General features: G+C 44.1%; 1 protein-coding gene across 5 annotated transcripts in view; it reads right to left on the bottom strand.

Moving 5' to 3' along the window:
- CCDC148 (coiled-coil domain containing 148) overlaps window positions 1–22,044 on the bottom strand; it is a 120,413-nt gene that overhangs the window by 59,892 nt on the left and 38,477 nt on the right. For 4 of the 5 annotated variants that reach the window (XR_011849459.1, XM_072121966.1, XM_072121965.1 and 1 more), the window contains exons 4-5: window positions 6,360–6,463; window positions 3,623–3,705 (exon numbers count right to left, since the gene is read on the bottom strand). The exons of the other annotated variant lie outside the window; for it this stretch is intronic. Coding sequence is in view for 3 of the 4 variants with exons in the window: in XM_072121966.1 (XP_071978067.1) it covers window positions 3,623–3,705; window positions 6,360–6,463 (187 nt within the window). In the remaining variant the exon portion in view is untranslated. The remainder of the gene's footprint in view (window positions 1–3,622; window positions 3,706–6,359; window positions 6,464–22,044) is intronic. 5 annotated transcript variants of the gene reach the window in all.

The following is a 22,044-nucleotide window of genomic DNA, read 5'->3' as shown; positions in this document are numbered from 1 at the left end:
AATACATTATTGCTACAGTCGTGTGCTCGCGTTCACCTTGCAGTAAGGCGCACCCCTGCAGCAGCTTGTCAGTCTTTAGACGCTTGAAGTGCACATGACCTTGTTCCCTTGATGAGAACATTAAAACATGTATAATACATGGAGCAGAAATTGAAGACGATGCAGTCAAAGAATACATTTGTTGGAATTGCTTGATCCGAATTCTTGATTCCTTGGTTCTGTCACCTGCGTTGTGTTAACAAGGTGTTTCCGTCTCCCCCTTAGTCCATGTTTTATTAATGCGGCTGCTCCGGTGCTCTCGTGCATTACTGTCAATTTGTTCTGCTGATATCATTCCAGAGTCTCCCACGTCCGCTCCTTGGATGTTTCCCTTCTTCTATTCAATGTTTGTCAGATATTATTTACCGCTGATTTTCACATTTGCATGGTTAGCAGAAGCTCATGTCTATGTCTACCCTGCTGTGTTCTTGGGGAGGTTGATTCTGTATGATATGAAGAGGCAGATAAGATGTGGACTGAATCCTTAAAGGAAATCTACCATCAAAATCCATCATGATAAACCAAGGGGACTCACTCCTAGATTCTGGCACCCACCCTGGTAATCTTCTTACATTTGTTATCCATAATAATAATAATAATAATTAATAATGAGGCTTCCTTTCTTCTAAAATCAACTTATCTTAATTAGCCAAAAGGGATCTGGAGGTGTTACCAGAGCCCCTCCTTACTGTAGCTTCACAGGCTGTTACACTGTTTCCCCTCCTCCTCTACTCCCTCAGCATTTAACAACTCCCTCTGCCTACTGTAATCTGACTGCAGCATAGAAAGTTTCAGCACACATTGGGAGAAGGAAGTGCTCCTGTACAGTGTAACAGCCTGTGAAACTACAGCAAAGAGGGAGTCTAGTAATCGCCACTTGTGATGTGCAATTTAAGAAACAACATAGTCTTTAATGTTATGCAAGTTAGCTTCTTGGTGCACAAGGCACACGGCTTCTTCAGCTGGTGCACTCACTTTCTTTTTTCACATGTTATTTTTAGGTAAACTGTTTACACTATTGATTTGCTATTAATATAAACTGTTTTCAGTTTGAGTCCCAATTATGTAAATAGAGCAGAACTGCAATACCAATCACTGCCACTATAAAATGTACAGCACTGTGCTTGGTAAGGAGTTCACTTCAAACAACTGATTGGTGTAGGTGTTTCTGATACACTTGGCATAGGATCCTTAACAATTTTTTTTAATCAGCAGTGGTCCGGCTACCATCAACCCTGCTGATCGGTTCCTTGAAGCAGTCTTGAAGCTGCAGTGAGTGCCACGTCCATGTTCATGTGTCTGGAGGCCTGTTTGCAACTAAGCCTCCTTTAACTAATTGTAATGCTACCACTCAGTGCTACAGATTCACAAGTAGCTACAATGAGAAGATCATGTCTCACCCAACTCCCTGCTCTCTCCCTCCACCACTGTAATCTAGCAGCAGAAAAAACTGCAGGGGGAGGGAAGACCTGATCTGCTCATTGTAACAGCCTGTGAAGCTACAGTACTGATGGGCTCTGGTAACGCCCTTCAGGCTCCTTAACATAATTATTAAAAGGTGGTTTTAGAACGGAAGGAAGCCACTAATAACAAATATAAGAATATTATCACACAGTGTCTGGATCTATGAGTAAGTGACCCTGGTTTATCAAGATGGATTTGCTGGTGGATTTCCTTTAACACTCGATAGGATTCCTTCTCTCAGTGATTCTTACCTTCCTTATCTGGCAGTAACACTACGAGCCTGGGTGCCATGCCAGCCCTGTATCTGGCGCTCCCACTCCCTCATCACAGAACAGTTTGTGCATCATGTATTCACTTCCCCCGGCTTCCTGATATATTCCTTCCATTATATATTACATGTAGATAATATTTGTGGAAGATGGGTAAGAGGGGTTATATTCACCTTAAGGCTGTTACACAGGTACATTTTATTAAACACTGTGACACACAATGGATCCATAGCTTAAAGGGAAATATCTTACATTTCTATTATTCCATGCGGAATCAATTGGAGTGAAGAATAGGAAGAATAAAAAACTAAGAATTCCCATAGATTTCCCACAGACATTCATTAAGTGACAATGTTACTGTCATGTAATGAAAGGGTTATTCCAATAATTTATAAAAGACCCTAATGAGCCCTAAAAGAGGCAGTAACCTAATAATAAAAAATCCTCACCTAACCTCACATATACCTAAACTCTCACTGCCACCCCTGTCCCGCACATTACACTTGAGAAAACACATATATGGGACGCATAATTATACTCATAGAACCTGATTATAAACCTTATATGTAGTGTCCAGCAGCCTCCCTTATTCCAGCAGCTCTTATTAAAGAAATGCTCACAGTAGCCCCTTAATGAGATGTCAGTAGTCGCCCCCTTAATGAGATATCAGTAGTCGCCCCCTTAAGAAATGGAAGCAGAGACCCCCTTACAAATGTCAGCAGAGCTCCCCTTAAAAGAAATGTACCACCAGGATGAAGGATTATAAACCAAGCACACTTACAAGCAGGTGTGTGCCCCCTCTGGTAGGATGAGTTCTTCTTTTAGCTTCTTATGCCCTTGTTTTTACAAAAAAAGGGCTTTAATAATTATGCAAATCTGTTTCCTTAAAACCATGCTAATGAGCCTGAAGGGCTCTGGGGGGCTGTAGCCTGTGAGGACACTTCCCCCTCCCACTGTGAGATAACATCAGACAGACAGGTTTGTGTTGAGAAAGTGGAAAGGGAGACAGTGTAACAGCCTGTTAATTTATAGCTGTTAATTTACACCCCTCAGAGCACTTATGAGTCATAAGCATAATTTTAAAGGTGAATTTAGAAGGAAATCGACCATGGATAACAAATATAAGAAGATTACCACAGTCACAGTGCCTGAATCTATGAGTAATGTCCCTGATCTATTATGATGGTGGATTTGCTCTAAAGTCTGGCTGTAGATGAAGCGCTGGAGCACAGCTGTAAGGCAGGGCCATAGAAGTTAATAGAGTATTGGTCTCACATATGTTCACCAGGATCCATTCGCCAACCCCACCTCTGATAGATGGAGGTCCCAATGCTTGGACATTTGGCGGTCTGTGGGACAACCCCTTTAATCTCTTCCTTTCCTTTGATCCTTATTTGTGTGTTATTGGAAGAATAATCTCTATGTATCTCCACCTCCTTCCTTACCCCCCTACTATCCTGGAAGAATAATCTCTATGTATCTGTACCTCAACCTCCTTCCTTATCCCCCTACTATCCTATGCAGTTCATAAGACAACTGGCTGCAGCAGGAGCCTCCCCGCCTTCCTCTGTTTGCAACTGGACATAAAATCATTAGGCCCGATCCATTTTCTAAGTCCCGCCCCTGCAAAAATTCCCCAGGCTGAGAGTAAAATAATACGTTTGTCTTTATTGTTCAGTTTTAGCTTTGGTTTTCTTTTGAGCTACAGGAAAAAATATTACATCTCTGTCATTCTCCGCAATGTGCCGGCTTCTAGGTGTAATTTGTAAGTACATTAGTGACGTCAGTGACGGAGAGTTCTATCTTATGATAGTTGTTATGATATACACACGTATCTATATGATACTTACCAAAGGCTTCCATCTCTTCAAAGAACTGACAAGTTTTGCTTTTATCTTCCAGGAACACTTGTAATTGTAATTCTGCTTTATCTCTGTAATAACATAAACATATTGAAGAACTAATGAGCTTGATCCCAAAGAAGAGATGAGACTGCACTGGAATAAGTAAGGGAAAAACATTGGGGGTCATTTACTAAGAGCCCGAATCACGTTTTCCGGACGGGTTATCCGAATATTTTTCCGATATGTGCTGATTTTTTCTGAATTGCCCCGGGATTTTGGCACACGCAATCGAATTGTGGCGCATTGGCGACGGCATACACGCAACGGAAATGGGGGGGGCGTGGCCATAAGAAAACCCAACGGATTCGGAAAAACCGCCGTACTTAAAAAAAAAAAAAAGTGTCGCTTGACACACGCTTACCTGCACCCAGCATAGGACGGTGAACTTCATGCACATGTATTTATAAAGTGTCGGCGCCAGTTTTGTGTCGTGGCTGCTCTGTGTCCGACAAGACAGAAAAATGTGCACCTAATGGGGCGTTCCGGTGCACAGTTGGACCGTGCGCCACAATTCTGCAGCATGAACAGAGTGCACCGAAAAAAAATAATAATGGTGCATTCTGTATGAGAAGTGCAGGGGGTGCCAGATTCATGAAAAACGTGTGACATGTCATGAAGCTGTAGCACACTGCACCCTCTACAGGATAACTGCACATATTGCAGTTTGCACTGTTTTTGATAAATGTGGGCCATTGGGTTGGGGAGACATGGATGTAGGTCTCCTCTGCCTATCTGGATGACCTCAGGAGATGGAACACGCAGGAGTCTTCCTTGAACAATTTATGCCCATTTCTATGAGTAAGTAGAACCTGTTTCGTTTTTTAGGTTACTTGTTTGCAGCACAGTTTAGGACATTGGGTTACACTTGGTCCTTGTACGTTTGTTCATATTTGCTTCAAGGCTTTTCTTAGAGTCTTCAGAAGCAGAAGATGATGATCAAAACCTCAACTGAAGCTGGGCCCAGGTAAGTGTCATGGCTTCTGCCATTAAGTCTACATTTAGCCTTAAAGGGGTGGTCCCATCTTAGATATTTATGGCATACATGTTTGTCTGCTTCCCATATAACATTTTCGCATGGAGCTGCACCAGCACAGAGGGGGGAGGCTCCTGCTGCAACCAGTCGTCTTACTGTCACAAACAGATTTCATTTGATATATTTCACAGTTTTAATTGGTAACAGTGGACACAATGGGGGTCATTTACTAAGGGCCCGATTCGCGGTTTCCCGACGTGTTAACCGAATATTTCCGATTTGCGCCGATTGTACCTGAATTGCCCCGGCATTCCAGCGGACTTCAGCGCAGCAGCGCCACCTGGTGGACGGCGGAGGAACTACCATCATAAATCCCGGCCGGACCCGAATCCAGCGCAGAGAACGCGCCGCTGGATTGCGAATGGGCCGGGTAAGTAAATCTGCCCCAATAAGATGAAAGGGTAAAAAGTCTTAAGGAGAATTTTTTATCTATTATTGTAATTTTCTATTTGTGTAATGGCGGCCGTAACCTAGCCGCACAATTTGTGGTCAGATCGCAGCCCCCATAGAGGTCTATGGCACCCGATGACACTGCGGGGCAGATTTACTTACCCGGTCCATTCGCGATCCAGCGGCGCGTTCTCTGCGCTGGATTCGGGTCCGGCCGGGATTCATTAAAGTAGTTCCTCCGCCGTCCACCAGGTGGCGCTGCTGCGCTGAAAAGCATTGGAACGCGCTGGAGTTCACCGGGCCGAGCTGAGAAAAGGTAAGTGCAAGCTCCGCAACAGATTTTTTGTTTTAAATGCGGCGGTTTTTCCGAATCCGTCGGGTTTTCGTTCGGCCACGCCCCACGATTTCCGTCGCGTGCATGCCAGCGCCGATGCGCCACAATCCGATCGCGTGCGCCAAAATCCCGGGGCAATTCAGGGGAAATCGGCGCAAATCGGAAATATTCGGGTAACACGTCGGGAAAGCGCAAATTGGGCCCTTAGTAAATGACCCCCTGTGTCTCACAATGTCCTCTCTAAGGGTGATGCCACACATGGCATTTTTGGTCCTTTTTAAAGCAGACCGTTAAGAAAACCCTGCATGCGTTAAAAAACACATGCGTTTTTGAAAAACGCATGCGTTTTTTGATGACGCATCCGTTTTACCAATTATCTTAATTAAAACTGGTCAAAAATGGATGAGTTTTCAAAAAGGGGAGGGGTGAGGGGCACTCACCGCCCCCCCACCTCCACCAGGTAAGGGTGAAGACACACATGGCGTTTTTGGGCCGTTTTTGGGCCGTTTTTACTAAGTGCGTTTTCAGATCGTTAAAAACGCATGCGTTTTTGTCCGTTTTCATTGCGCAATTTCGGGAAAACGAACAAAAACGCATGCATTTTTAAAAAACGGATGCGTTTTTTAACGCATGCGTTTTTAACGATCTGAAAACGCACTTAGTAAAAACGGCCCAAAAACGGCCCAAAAACGCCATGTGTGTCTTCACCCTTAGGGCCAGGGTGAGCACACATCTGCGAGCAAGAAGTCTAATATATTTTTAGATGTAATTTTGTGTTTAGTAAGAAGAGCTATAGCTATTGATGGGAATATGAAAGTGTTGATGTAAAAAAAAAATTCTGATGAATGTTTTCCTCTAATCATAGGAATGGTATTGGATAAATACACGGAATAACACAACGTAATTATAGGTTTCCTCTTTCTCACCTGCTCTCACTCAGTCGCTTGTTCTCCTTCCACCACACCTGCGAGTGCTGCTTACAAAGCGTTTGCTCTTTTGTTACTTTAGATGCATGCTGGATTTTCTTGACCTAGTTTGAAAAAAATAGCGCAGAAACGTAAAATGACTGGAAAATCATGGGGGAGAAGGCGGTTGGATTCTTGGGGGTTGGAGTATAGGATGATATGATAGGTGGGTTTTACTTTGGGGGGAGGAGTTAATGGGGGCTTTTAAGGGGTGACAGGAAGGGCCAGCCATCTTTGGTGGCCGAGCAAAATTGTCCCAAAATTGTGATGATTTTGGTCATGTCCGGCTTTACTAATAAAAGTTCTTCATAGACTGCTTGAGGGGGTGTACCTCAGCAGTTGGTTTGGTTATATGTTTGGTTGGTAGCCACATTCTGCTCTCGCCACTCGCCAGGAGGTTAGCGGCTTGTGGATATGATAGTTGTGGTTTTGCACGCTGAGCGTGATTTTGAGCAGTATTCACAACTATGGTTGGTTGGTTATGATGCCGGACTTAGGTGTTACTTATTAATTTTAAAAGTGATCCAGCTTTGTTGTCAAGTACTCGACCACTTAATTTAATAATACTGATATGTTTGTTAAAATGCATATATATTATTATGTTTTAATAAAGTTTATGTTTTACAGATTGTTACAAGATTTGAATAAAGCTGTGACCAGCACTTTTCCAACATAACTTTGTCTGTGTTTTATTTAGTTAGTGTATGATAGCTAGGCCTTTTGCTTAATAGCTATCCCCCCCCACCCCCTTTTTCCCCTCAGCTCAGCCCTGCCCCGGTCATGTTGGATCCATCAAGGTGTGTGTTTAAAGGGATATTCTCATTTCAGCAAATTAATGTTATTGTTTGTATTATAAAATGTTATACAATTTTCCAATATACTTTCTGTATCAATTCCTCAAGGTTTTCTAGATCTCTGCTTGCTGTCATTCTATAGAAAGCTTCTATGTTTACTTCCAGTGGACAGAAATCTGACCATGGTCACACCTGTGTGACTATGGTCAGGTTTCTGTCCACTGGAAGTAAACATAGAAGCTTTCTATAGAATGACAGCAAGCAGAGATCTAGAAAACCTTGAGGAATTGATACAGAAAGTGTATTGGAAAATTGTATAACTTTTTATTATACAAACAATAATATTAAGTGCTGAAATGGGACCACCCCTTTAAGCATCTGCCCTGATCTGCCCTGATTTCATAAGTTGGAAAATGGTAAATTGGAAAAACAAATTTACCCAGACATATTGGGGGATATTTATCATACGCTCGTGCGCCAGCGTATGATCGCCCCGCCGCTGCAAATTCGCAGCCCGATACATGAAGAGGCTTCTGTGTGTCCGCAGGGGGAGGGATGGGGTCAGTGTGTATAGAGGGGGGGGGGTCAGTGTGTTCGTGGGGAAGGGGGGGGGGGTCAGTGTGTATAGAGGGGGAGGGGGGGTCAGTGTGTCCGCGGGGGGCGGGATGGGGTCAGTGTGTATACAGGGGGAGAGGGGGGGTCAGTGTGTCCGCGGGGGGAGGGATGGGGTCATTGTGTATACAGGGGGAGAAGGGGGGTCAGTGTGTCAGCAGGGGGGGGGGGGGTTCAGTGTGTCAGCAGGGGGGGGGGGGTTCAGTGTGTCCGCAGGGGGGGGTGAGGGGGTCAGTTTGTCCGCAGGGGGAGGTTGGGGGGGTCAGTGTGTCCACAGGTGGAAGGGGGGGTGTCAGTGTGTCCGCAGGTGGAAGGGGGGATGTCAGTGTGTCCGCAGGGGAGGGGGGGTGGTCAGTGTGTCCGCAGGGGAGGGGGGGTGGTCAGTGTGTCCGCAGGGGAGGGGGGGTGGTCAGTGTGTCCGCAGGGGAGGGGGGGTGGTCAGTGTGTGGGGAGGTGGGGGGAAGTGTGGCCACTGGAGGGCGGCCCACTAAGGCTCTGTCGCCCAGGGGCCCACTAAAACCTGGAGCCGGCCCTGAATACTTGGCATCTGTTTTGGATCTTCCTAGGTCATCCATTCCAACATTCCAACACCCGACGAAAGTGCAGCCGCGGAGCCCTTAGTAAATGAGCCCCAATATGTTTACGAGCCCAAGCCAAAGGAACTGCTAATAGAGCCCCCTTTAATATTTGTTCTATATATTTGCTGGATTACGGTCAGCTCCATGCACGCTATCAGTAATCCAGCCTTATGCTTGGTAAGTACAGTACTTAGACTTTACGCTGCCTCTATCCTTTATCTGTCAGATACAATTAAGCAGCCAAGGAGCGACTCTGGCTATTGGCAGCACTTCTGGATTTCAATCTTATAAGCAGAGGGGAAGGAATGATGATTGTGATCTATCCATGTGTGCATTACATGGATTAGATTTGCAATGAGGACAAAGTCATTCCAATAGAGAGATCCTGAGATTTCCTTAGTCATCCGCACTGCATCTAATTTATTTGTCTCTGTAAAGCTCCCTACTGTCCTGATATTCTACTCACATTCTTCCATCAGAACTTTTTTGCTATTATATGTACCAGATTTTCAAGAATATGATTCCTGGATGGCTTCAGGGTTCAGGTAGGGAATTATAGAAGGTGAGGAGTACAGGTGTCTTGAAGGGAACCTGTCATCAGGAGCCGTTTTTCTGGCTCTTCCGTGTCCCCATAGAGAATAGTGTGCACATTGCCAAAGTGTTTTTATAATAAAACTGGCTTTTTATTATAAGAAAAGTTAGATGAAAGTTTACCTTTCTCTCTGCGTCCAATGGTAGTGACCAGTGAGAAGCAGGCCCCTGCCTCCCCCCTTAACCCTATGGAGACCGCTCCATCATGCGTCTACAGGCTGTTACACTGTTCTTGCGCATGTCGCCCCTCCCATTGTGCGCTGAAACTTTATTCCCTTGGAGTGGAACGTCTACAGTGAGAGAGACTACTGAGAATGGCTGTACTGGTGTTATCTGGATAACTGTGATGTCTACTCGCCTCCTGGAGGGATAATTTGCTCTACACGCACACGTGACCACAACAGCAAAATCACTGGCCTCACAGGTCATGAGCCGTACATGCTGACCATTGAGGCCAGTGAATGGCTCTGTAATATGTGAATGATATTGCTGCTGGAGGTAAGCAGGGAGGACTAGAGGAGTAAAGAAGTGATAATACATTTTTTTAAATTACACTTTGTCCAATTTCTTGTAAATCTTTTTTCTCCTGTAAACCATGACATTTTCCCTGTTACATTCTATAAGTGTATGGTGCATTTGTTCTTTGTATATACTTGTATAGATATAAATATACAATAATAATATAATATATATATATATATATAATAATTATAATATAATATAAATAATATTTATATAGTCATTTTTGCTGCATGGAGTAACTATGCGATACAAAGGGCCAAGCAGCCGTGCCTGGCATCGGGGGTTAATACAGTTCATTTTTTCTCTAGCAGATGTGAGAGATCAAGATGTCCAGCACGTCTGGCCGCAGTCCAGCCAGTCCCTCAAGCTATCCAAACCCTGCTCCCTGACACGTACAACAAAAACATCTATACATTTCTGTTCTTTGCAGAACGTCTTGAGAAAGATCAGGACCCAGGACAAATCTGAGATCCCCCCCCCCCCCAAACGGGAAAACATCTTGACCTCGATCCATAATCCTAAATTTAGCACCGAGCCCTTGATCCAGGGCTGGGACTTGCTCTTTTTACTGTGTGTCTGTCTGATCCTAGGTGGGCTATTGATCTCTATACGAGATGATTTTGTCTTATTTTCTTGCTTTAGGAGTAAATCCCCCAGGTTTCATCTTACCTCCTTTATTCGGGTGCGCTTGTGGTTGTAATTTCCATCCGTATGTCTTATCTTTTCTCCAAACTGGAAAATAATTGCTCCCATCACACCTGATGAAGGTAAAAGCGATCCCATACCTGTGGAGCCACGTAACCTTTAAGTGAATGCCGCCTGACTACCTGCCAACGGTTCCATCAAATAAATGAAGCGCACAGGGACGCTGCGGCTCGCCGCTATTTTAAGGCGCGCTTACTTCTATTACTACTCGCTTTTTACACACAGCGATAAAATATGTTGTACTTAGCTCAGAGCTTCCAGCTTCACATCCAGTCATTTCATGGCAACACAGCGGAACAGATCTGCGTGCAAAATGCTAAATATTCTCCCCCGCTGAAAATTTTGTTACTCCTGTGCTGGCGGAGCATGATAATGGGGAAGTCTTGCGCACAGGGTTGCGGCGGCTGACACCAAAGAACATTGTTCTCGACATTGGGAATGAAGAGAGACACTGGAGCCGGGGCCATATCTTCTTTGTATTAGCTGAGATTCCCCCCCGGTGAGTTGTGAATCGGACAGGTAATGAGCAGCAACGCTACAAACTATCTTTTTAGATCTGACGTGATGAGTTTTTGGCTTAAAGGGAATGATTTCAAAGAGTAAACCTGTATCTCCCATTCTCAAGGCAGAATTCGCTCAATGAGACGTGTGAAAGCCTGACAAGGCTCAAAACTAAAAACTACAACTTAAAGGGGTGTTCCCATCTGGGCATTCACATTTAATTAAATTCATTTTCCATATGTAAACTTTTCTTCAATTGGATGTTATTAAAAAAAATGTTCCTGTGTGAAGATAATTTCTCATAAATGTAGTCATGTTGTCCCTTAGAAACAAGATGGCTGCCTTGGATACGACCACCTTACATTTTGGCACGGTGGCCAGACCTGAGCTATTGAGCTCTGCCTGACCACCAGGATTCAGCAATCATTACCACAGGACGGCTGTGGGACCTGCAGTAACTACTCGGACATTTAATATTCAGAAACTTTTTGTTTCTTTGTGCAATCACTCCAGCAGAGGTGGTCGTATCTAAGGAGTCAGTCTTGTTTCTAAGGGACCATATGACTACATTTATAAGAAATTATCTTCACACAGGAACTTTTTTTTTTAATGACAACTAATTGAAGAAATGTTTATATATGGCAGATTAATGACACTGAATGTGAATGCCGAGATGAGAATACCCCTTTAAGCTTCCATCTGTTGGATCAACAGGCGTTGGACCCCCCACTCATCTAATACAGAGGAACTTTCCTTATATTTTTAGGTATGTTCACATGCTGAGAATCTGAGACTGTATCCCTACTCATAGGATAGGGGATTAGAATATGATCAGTGAGGATCCAACTAATGGGACGCCCCACAGATCACGAAAGTGGACCGTACTGAACCTGTTGTAGCCAATTGAACAAAGCAGCAGGTTGAGAATGTGTCCTGTCAATCCAATCAATACTATTGGACAACTCGGAATTGGCAAGCACATCCCTCATTCACTGTCTATAGTAGCAGTGAATAGAGCAGTACCACCCATGCTTGACCAGCTGCTTCATTCGATCAGTGAGAACGGGGCCCAAGTTCTTCTAAATTGACAGGGGTCTGTGATCTGTACGGTCCTAGATGGCCATCAACTATCCTGTGCAGTGCTAGTACGTGTATGGATCTAATCAGAAAATGTGGCACCACAAACTATTCTTTCTGCAATGGTTTCAAAGGTTTTTTTTTAATGAATTTTTAGGTAGACGACTTCTACAAAATCCAATCCTGGTCACAAAGAGCTGTAGTCTGTCTTGGGAAAGCAAGACGGATTTGAGGGAGATTTCAAAGTGAAAGTAAGTTTAGTGTTGAGGGGTAGGGGCAACCAGAATAGTTTGGAAAGAAGCAGTTATCGCACTGTAAGGGGTGTATAGGTGTGTGTGGTGTAAATCCTGAGGTAGCACTGCATGAAATAAATGTGAAGGTGCTGTCATATGGCATTTCAACATCCTGGGCATGCTGGGAAGTCTGCTGGAGGTGAGAACCACGATACTACCCCTCTTTGGGTCAGGGCCTTCTTTGTGACATCCCACAACTACAAAGATAGGGGCCTAACTATGGTGGTAGCAGCCATCGCAGCTGCTGTGGGGCCTGCAGTGTCAGGGGGCCCCGACATCTGACCTGACACACTAAAGAATGTAGGATATTCACCAATGTATACATACAATGTTGCACATTGTACAGCATTACATGTACATAAGATATATGATATGTATGTGAGCTGTATCTGCGATGTGTATATGCTGTATGTGTGTATATCTGCTATATGCTTGTATATGGCACTCTGTGTATGTATGTGCTATATATGTGTGTGCATGAATATATAAATGTATGATTGTAACACCCATATGTGAGTATTCAATAATTAAGTCTGCTGTGGGGCCCTGCCGCTCCCAGTTAAGCCCCTGTGCAAAGAGGTGCAGTATAAGGATTGTAACAAGGGTTCCCTGGGGTTTACCCTATTTTACCTTCACCTTCAAATGGAAACATATTTAATTTTTGATGGAAGATAAGTCATATTTTGTGTGTTCCTTTCAGTAACCTTTGAGGTTAGAATCATGTGACTTATGATCTAAAAATAAATTTCTGGAATTTCTGGAATGTGATTCCAATTCTTGTGCCAAGAAATACCCCCCTATATTGACAGTATATGGAGAATAATAATTCCTTTATTTATGTAGCGCACACAGATTACGCAGCGCTAGACAGAGCTGCCTAATCGGTCCCTGTCCCCATGGGGCTCACAATTTAATCAACCTACCGGTATGTTTTGCAGTGTGGGAGAAAACCGGAGGACCCCAAGGAAACCCAAAAAAACACAGAGAGAACTGGGATATGAACCCAGGTCCCCAGAGCTGCAAGGCTGTAGTGCTAACCACTGAGCCACCGAGCTGCCCAACACATCTTATATTTCCAGTTTTGTTTTCCAAAACCAAAATGAAAACTTCTCGGGCCTCTTGTTTTGTGGCGGCGACTTTGTGTGTAGTAAATACGGCCATCCCATTGATCCTGACACACTTTAATGAACTTCATTCCTCTTTCTAAATTCCTTCCATCAATTGTGCGGTAACTGAAGAGACTGTAGTCATCGGGGAGCAGGGGAGAAGCTGGACGGAGTTTATGGCCATCATTTTCCTGCCATTCAGTGTCTGTTTACTGCAGCCAATTCCTACTGCGATCCGTGATAAAGTGTAATTACATCTCCTCCGCTGAATGAATTGCCTACATTCTGATGTATTTATGCCGTCCTTATGAATATTCCTTTTATCTAGGTTTGCATTCTATCTTTCTAGATGTCTAGGTTTGCCCTCAGGAATTTTTTTTTCCGCTTGAAGAAAACTGAAGGACGTCTGTAAAACTTTCGCACTTTGTCCGGAGCGGCGTCAGATGATTAATCCTGTGTTCCATGAAGGATACCAGGAATCAACAGGGGATTATTGACTTAGATATTACTGTAAGCTTGGGACCCGATATTTAGCACAAGATCATATAATAAGGACATGATTCCCAGACGTTTATCAGATAGCAAAGCATGCTGGGATATGTTATCAAAATTCTAAGGAATGTAATGATTTCTTTACCAATTGTATCTCTATATGTTAAGCCTTTTACAGACAAGCAAAATTCAGAGGCCTTTTTGTTTTAGTAAAGCCGCAAATCCTGATCATACCACAAACTAATGACTTCAAAAGACACCCATGTAAGTTCAGTGTAACAGCATAGAGCAGTTATAGAGCAGGGGGAACTGAGCAGATTTTTCATAGTGTCCTATCTGCAGACTGCGGGCAGCATGTTATAGAGCAGGAGGAACTGAGCAGATTGTACATGGTGTCCTATCTGCAGGCAGCATGTTATAGAGCAGGAGGAGCTGAGCAGATTGTACATGGTGTCCTATCTGCAGGCAGCATGTTATAGAGCAGGAGGAGCTGAGCAGATTGTACATAGTGTCATATCTGCAGGCAGCATGTTAAAGAGCAGGAGGAGCTGAGCAGATTTTTCATAGTGTCCTATCTGCAGGCAGCATGTTATAGAGCAGGAGGAGCTGAGCAGATTTTTCATAGTGTCCTATCTGCAGGCAGCATGTTATAGAGCAGGAGGAGCTGAGCAGATTGTACATAGTGTCCTATCAGGAGGCAGCATGTTATAGAGCAGGAGGAGCTGAGCAGATTGTACATAGTGTCCTATCAGGAGGCAGCATGTTATAGAGCAGGAGGAGCTGAGCAGGTTACACAATGGGGCACATTTACCAAGGGTCCGGATGCCGCATTTTCATCGGGTTTCACTGTTTTTTCCCGCTTTGCTCTGAATTGCCCCGAGTTATTGGATCACGTGTTCGGATTGTGTCGCATCGGCGCCGGCTTGCATGCGACATAATTGGGGGGCGTGGCTGTCGCACAAACCACGGTATTTAAAAAGCAAATTGTGTCGCAAGATCAGCACTTACATGCACCGGGAAGAAGAAGGTGAACTCCGGTGGACCTGAACGGGGAGCAACACATGCAGGAAATTGGACGGACAATCTTAGTGAATCGCGGCAGACCCGAATCCTCATCAAACAACGCACGGTGGGGATTGCGACGGGACGGGTAAGTTAATGTGCCCCATAGTGTCCTATCTACAGGCAGTATGTTGTAGTATTGTGGTAGGACCTAACAGCCATCTAATATGTACGGAAGTGTCCTGATTCATTCCTCATGGCAGATGGCAGAAAAAGAAGGATCAGGCAGATTTCAATATGCCCAATCAGCAGTGCTGAATGGCGGCAGCTTCTATCCTATTTCCCTACTAAAAACACAGCACACTTGGCTTGGTACTTGAGCATACGGGTTAATGAATACGATACAATACGATACAACTCTTTATTGATAGTTTTTGAACAAACATGTATCATCTAGTGTGTGAACATACCCTTGGCAGAAGCTATGTGGCGACATCCGACATCAATTACAGTTAAATTGCAGATTTCCTACATTGCAATCTCAATATATACAAACAACCTGGTTTCCGGGAAGAAGGAGAAATTCCAGGATGTTACCACCTCCGGCACTGTGTCGCTATGTAGCTCCAGTCTAAGATTTGCCACAAATATTGGTGATACCGCTTACTTTGAATCCCTAGTATAGAAGCTTTTGTTAGGATGACATTGTAACCCTTTTATTGCGTTGGTTTATCAGAAATCAAGCTTCTAATTTACTATTATAATTGTATTTTGTACAAGTACAAGGTCTATTAATACCACAATTACCTCAGATTCTGAAAGTCACGGGTCAGCGCTAGAAACTTTTCCAGCTGACATACTGGTGCCGCAGCATATAACACGATGTAAATTAGTTAGAAAGTTTATATCAAAGTTAGAACTTCAGGCTTATATAATGAAAACTCATATGGCAATATTCCAGCTATATTTAAGGCATAATTAGTTGCATAATCTTTAATTAAAGCCCCGATAACGAGCCGGGTTGCGCGTTGCCCATCGCAACTGATGTGCGCGTAGTCCTTCAGAGAGACAACTCGGCGCCACCCGTGGCCAGGCGTACAATCATAACAAATGAATGAGCATAATTAACACAAATGAGGAAATCTGTCTCAGATGCTTGTAAACCTATCGCCGCGCACAGGTAGCTGGCACAGCGGGCGGTAATAACTCAAAAGCCGTATGCATAGTAACACACCTGCCAATTATGCACAACTCAGATGGAGAACACAAAAATGTATTTTGTGAACATGAGGATTGTCAGGTTTCGGGGGTTAGTGAACCCCCTGGACCACCGCAGACGATGACACAAGCCGATACCTAGGACCGGAATCTAAGTGGCACCCGGTCGTCACCAGAGCCCGACATAAAGCAGAATGGTCTTACCGCGGTGAGGTGCCACCTGGGCGTTCCACATGTGCGACTTGTCCGCGGTGGCAACCAAGGTCGAGGTACAGGAACACTAGGCAGTGTCGTGGTCAGGAACAGGCGGATGGTCAGGGCAGGCGGCAATGATGCAGAATCAGGAATGGAGCTGGAGGTCAAGGCTGGCAGCGAAGGAGCGAGGTCAGGGGTCACATCAGAATACAGGAATCACACAGGAGTAGCTTTCTCTCATGCATAGGCTCAAAGATCCGGCGGGGGTTGCTGGGAGAAGCTGGCTTTTCAGGAAACCCGGAAGTGACCAGCGTCAATCAACGGAGTATTGGCCCTTTAAATCTGCGAGTGCCGGCGTGTGCTCTGATAAACTATTTGACATAAAGGAAAGAAATACGATGCACTAATTCTACCGGTCGTAGGTCCCAGTGCTTAAAGGGACTCCATCACCAGTGTTTACCCCACTAATTGAATATCCCCCTCAGGTAGGACAAGAAATGTCCTTTCTAAAATTCCCTCTTATGTGTGAAATCTCTCCCGTTTACCAATAAAAAATTTTCTTCAAAACCATATGTAAATGAGCTCAGGAGAGTCATATTTTACCCGAGAGGAGTCAAATTTAGAGGCTGATGGCAGAGTGTCACTTCAGATGCCCCTATCTTTCGTTCTATAGTACACAGAAACTTCGGTGCCATATTAAAGATAAGAATCTCATCTTTCTGAATGCATAAGGCCTGTGGTTCTGTGAGCTACAGAGGTAAAGAAAAACAAGCAGGTAAAACATAGTTGGCAACATAAGATGGAGATAACGTTCCCGTTTCAGTATTTGTTTTAGTATCTTCAGTAAGGAAAGCATGATGTGGTCTCTGATAGAAGAGATTCTTATCTTTAATATGACACAGGATGTTTCTATGTACTATAAAACAGAATATAGAGGTAACTAAAATGACTCCCCCCCCATCCTGTCTATCATGCAAAATATGACTCTACTCAGCTCATTTTCACACAACTTTGGAGATTTCTTTATGGATAAAATGGGCAAGATTTCACAGAAAAGAGGGAGTTCTAGAAAGGACATTTCATCACCAACCTGAGGGGGCTGGTAGTTTAATGGGGCAAAATCTGGTGATATATTACTTTTAATGTATAGGGCTACACCAGTACTTTGAAGAGTTTTGAATCTTTACTGCAGGCATAACTATATAAGGGATATTAGCCGTATCTTTCAATCACATTTATATAAATGTGGCTGATATGCTCCTGGGGGGGGCTACCAGATCCTGTCCAGACCCTACCCCCCTTCCCTGCCCTCCCCACCTCTTGCCAGCTTCTACTCACTGTAGATGCGCAAATTAGCACCATGGCCAGTGACAGAAGTAGGGGGGTCGAGAAGTGCCCAGGTGGTCGTGATGCTGGAGTCTTGAGGTGCTCTGGTAACTCCCCCAACAGCACTTCAGCCACATTTACATAAATCTAAGAGTAATTTTTAGAACAAATGAGCCAGCTAATATCCCTAATAAAGTTATGCATGCAGTAAAGATTTTAATCTCTGAACAGCACTAGTGATGCTTTGTAGAGGTTAAATTAAGCAATTAATTTCCTTTAAAGTGGCATAGACTCACAGCACGGGAAGGTCAAGAATTTTAGAATTCCCTCTTATATGTTAAAAAAAAAACCACTTCTATGCAAATGAGCTGAAAAGAGTCTTTTTTTGGCCTGAGATGAGTCATTCTGAGAGTCTGGTTGGGGGGAAGCATCACTTTTTTGCAGCCAGATCTTGTGCAGTGAGCTCTGCAGATTTTTGTGGCAGATAACTTATAAAAAAGCATTAGCAAAGCGAGTGTATGAGCTTGGCGGCGAGTGTGCATTGATCTGAAGTGTGTGCAGTGTCTTAAGTGTGACTTACGTTTAAGGAAGGAGTACTTTTTGGATCCAGCAACAAATAGATAAGTGCATCTACATTTTTTATTTCCTGATATTCATTGTGTGATTTTTATTGCAACCAAGTAGATCTGCAGGTATTTTACTTGCATAATCTGTATATTGTGTGGGGGGTATAGGGAGGCATTCACCTTGCTTATTTAGACAGTATAGTCACAGGTGCTGCCTAATAAATAGTGGGGTGTGGCTATCTAATTAGCAGCCTTTATATACTTCTGTGGTCAGTTTGTTTGGTGGTTTGCAGCCAGATCTTGTGCAGTGAGCTCTGCAGATTTTTGTGGCAGATAACTTATAAAAAAGCATTAGCAAAGCGAGTGTGCATTGATCTGAAGTGTGTGCAGTGTCTTAAAGGGAACCCGTCACCACTATTTTCACAAATACAGCTAGTGACAGGTTCCTATAGAGCTCTAATAACTATCTGACACCCTGCTTGTAGCTAAGAATTATGCCCCTGAGATTCCCATATATTCAACTTTATAGTTTTATCTGGTAACTAAGCATGGCTACATGTAGTCCAGGTGGGCGTGGCCTCCTCGGGCTGAATCCAGCAGCTCCTCCCCATGCCTATCTCTGTATGCTGCTATAATGTCATGTGACCAGGGTGACATCATCGCAGGTCCTATAGCTTTTGTAGCATTAGGAACTATACACTAAGCATATATGTCATGAAATCACAGCATATTTTATCACATGAAATCACAGCAGCCTGCATGGAGAGGAGTAGAAGTCCATGGAGGCTGCTGTGATGGTTTTATGTGGTCATATATGTACATGGGGTATAGTTTTCATATTAAGTAGCTCAAGGACCTTTGATGATGTCACCCTGGTCACATGACATTAGGCCACGCCCCCATGGACTCGCTCCAAAGCTGCATAGTTACCAGGCAAGATTATAACTCTGATTTTATGGGGATCTGAGGGGAACAATTTTTAGCTAAAAGCAGGTGTCGGATAGTTACTAGAGCTCTATAGGAACCTGCCACTACCTGTATTTGTGAAAATAGTGGTGACGGGTTCCCTTTAAGTGTGACTTACGTTTAAGGGACTTAAGTTTGAGGGGCTTTAGCAGGTAACTTCTGTGTTACTTTGACTGTAAATTCTTCTTTCTGTGCATATTTCTGTTGTAATCCCCATTAGAACAATGGACTCCATAAGTGGCATTGCTACACGGTGTACATCCTGTGCCATGTATGCTTTCCTTGAACAGCCGTTCGAGGGGGAATACTGCTGTGTGGGGTGTGTGAAAATTGCTCATCTGGAAGCCCAGATTCTGGATCTAAATGAGCAGGTTTCAAGGCTACGGGCAATTGATAATATGGAACGAAGTTTGCTGCTCCTGGAGCACAAACTCTCTGGGGAAGATGGATGTGGGGAGGGAAGTATGGAGGTGCAGAGTGAGGGGGCAGCTAGTTGGGTAACATGTAGAAGGCGGGGTAGAGGGAAGAGTTGTAGAGAGTCTAGTCCTGATCTGGTGCACCCCAATAAGTTTGCCAGGCTGGTGGATGAGGGGGATATCAGCTCTGGAGTAGCAATGCTGCAGAAAGACGTGGCCGCTAGCAACCAGGGGAATGTCTGCTCCGGTAAGAAGGGTAATGGGAGCACAGGCAAGGTCAGACAGGTGCTGGTAGTGGGAGATTCCATTATTAGGGGAACACACAGGGCAATCTGTCACAAAGACCGTGCATACCGAACAGTGTGTTGTTTGCCGGGTGCTCGGGTTCGGCATGTTGCGGATCGGGTTGATGGATTACTGGGAGGGGTTGGTGAGGAACCAGCGGTCATGGTCCACATTGGCACTAATGACAAAGTAACAGGTAGGTGGAAGGTCCTTAAAAATGATTTCAGGGATTTAGGCCATAAGCTCAGGGCAAGGACCTCAAAGGTAATTTTCTCCGAAATACTGCCTGTACCACGTGCCACACCAGAAAGGCAGCGGGAGATCAAGGAGGTAAATAAGTGGCTCAAAAGTTGGTGTAGGAAGGAGGGGTTTGGGTTCATGGAGAACTGGGCTGACTTTTCTGTGGGCTACAGGCTCTACAGTAGGGATGGGCTGCACCTCAATGGGGAGGGGGGCGCCGTTTTAGGGGAAAAAATGGCCAGAAGGTTGGAGGAGTGTTTAAACTAGAGACCTGGGGGGAGGGCAACTACACTTGTGCAGGGCAAATAGACGGTGTACATAGAGAGCTGGGAAGAGTCATAGTCCATGGGGGAGGAAGGGGGGCTGGAATGAGATTGGGGAATAAGGACAAAAGGAATACGGACAGGGAAAACCATATAAAGTGTGTGCACACAAATGCCAGAAGCCTCACAAACAAAATGGAGGAACTGGAACTCTTGATGTTGGAACGGAAATATGATATAGTGGGTATCAGCGAGACATGGCTGGACAGTAGCTATGACTGGGCTGTTACTATAGATGGTTATAGTCTTTTTAGAAAGGATCGTATAAATAAAAAAGGTGGAAGGGTTTGTTTATATGTGAATTCTTGCCTCAAGCCCGTCCTGCGAGATGACATCAGTAACGCAAATGTGGAGTCCCTATGGGTGGAGATAAGAGGAGGGAAAAAGAATAATAAAATATTACTAGGGGTTTGTTATAAGGCTCCAAATATAATGGAGGCAGCAGAGGAAATGCTGATAAGTGAAATGGATGCGGCTTCAAAGCATGGTGAAGTACTTATCATGGGGGACTTCAATTACCCAGATATTGACTGGGGGGCAGAAACCTGCAGGTCCTTCAAAGGCAGCAGGTTCTTGTCAACAACAAAAGACAATTACCTGTCGCAACTAGTCCTGGAGCCAACAAGAGGGGGGCACTGCTGGACCTTATCCTTACCAACAGACCTGATAGGATATCAAAACTACAGGTTGGGGGGAACCTGGGGAATAGTGATCATAATATCATTGATTTTGTATTACGCTTTACTAAGCACGTTAGTGAAGGGGCAACCAACACTCTAAACTTCAGGAGGGCAAATTTTCATCAACTAAGGGAAGACCTTAAAGGCATAGACTGGGATAATGCTCTCAAAGACAAAAGCCCCCCCCAAAAATGGGACTTTTTCTCATATATTCTGAAAAAGTCCTGTGAGAAACACATACCTTATGGGAAAAAGCATAAAAGGAACAAGAAAAAGCCTATGTGGCTAACTAGTCTTGTAAGGAAAGCAATAAGGGAGAAAGATAAGGCGTTTAAGGTGCTAAAACGTGAAGGTAGCGATGAGGCATTACAGGATTATAGAGAGAAAAATAAATCCTGTAAAAAACAGATAAAGGCCGCAAAAATAGAGAGAGAAATATTGCCAGGGAGAGCAAAAATAATCCCAAATTATTTTTCAAGTATATAAATGATAAGAGAGTGTGGGTCCCCTTAGAAATAACATGGGGGTCATGGTGGAAGGAGATGAGGAAAGGGCCAATCTACTGAATGTCGTCTTCTCAACTGTCTTTACCCAGGAAAATCCCCTGGTGGAAGACACAATGAGGAATAATGTAAATTCTTTTTATAATGTCAACAGTTTAACCCAGGAAGAGGTACGGCGCCGCCTCGCAACCACTAAGATAGATAAATCACCTGGGCCAGATGGCATACACCCCCGCGTTCTGCATGAATTATGTACGGTGATAGACAGACCGTTATTTTTAATATTTGAAGATTCACTGAGGACTGGTTATGTTCCACAGGAATGGCGCATAGCAAATGTGGTACCAATATACAAAAAAGGATCAAATAGCGATCCTGGAAACTACAGACCCGTAAGTCTAACTGCTGTGGTGGGGAAAATATTTGAGGGGTTTATTAGAGATGCTATCCTGGAGTATCTCACTGTGCACAACCTTATAACCCAGCGTCAGCATGGGTTTATGAGAGATCGGTCCTGTCAGACTAATCTGATTGGTTTCTACGAGGAGGTAAGTTCAAGACTGGATCTGGGGGATGCCGTGGATGTTGTATATCTGGACTTTTCAAAGGCATTTGACACCGTGCCACATGAAAGGTTGGTATATAAAATGAGACT

Source organism: Engystomops pustulosus, chromosome 8 (genome assembly GCF_040894005.1).
Source record: "Engystomops pustulosus chromosome 8, aEngPut4.maternal, whole genome shotgun sequence".
Classification (NCBI taxonomy): Eukaryota; Metazoa; Chordata; class Amphibia; order Anura; family Leptodactylidae; genus Engystomops; species Engystomops pustulosus.
This window is presented reverse-complemented; position numbering and strand designations above follow the sequence as displayed.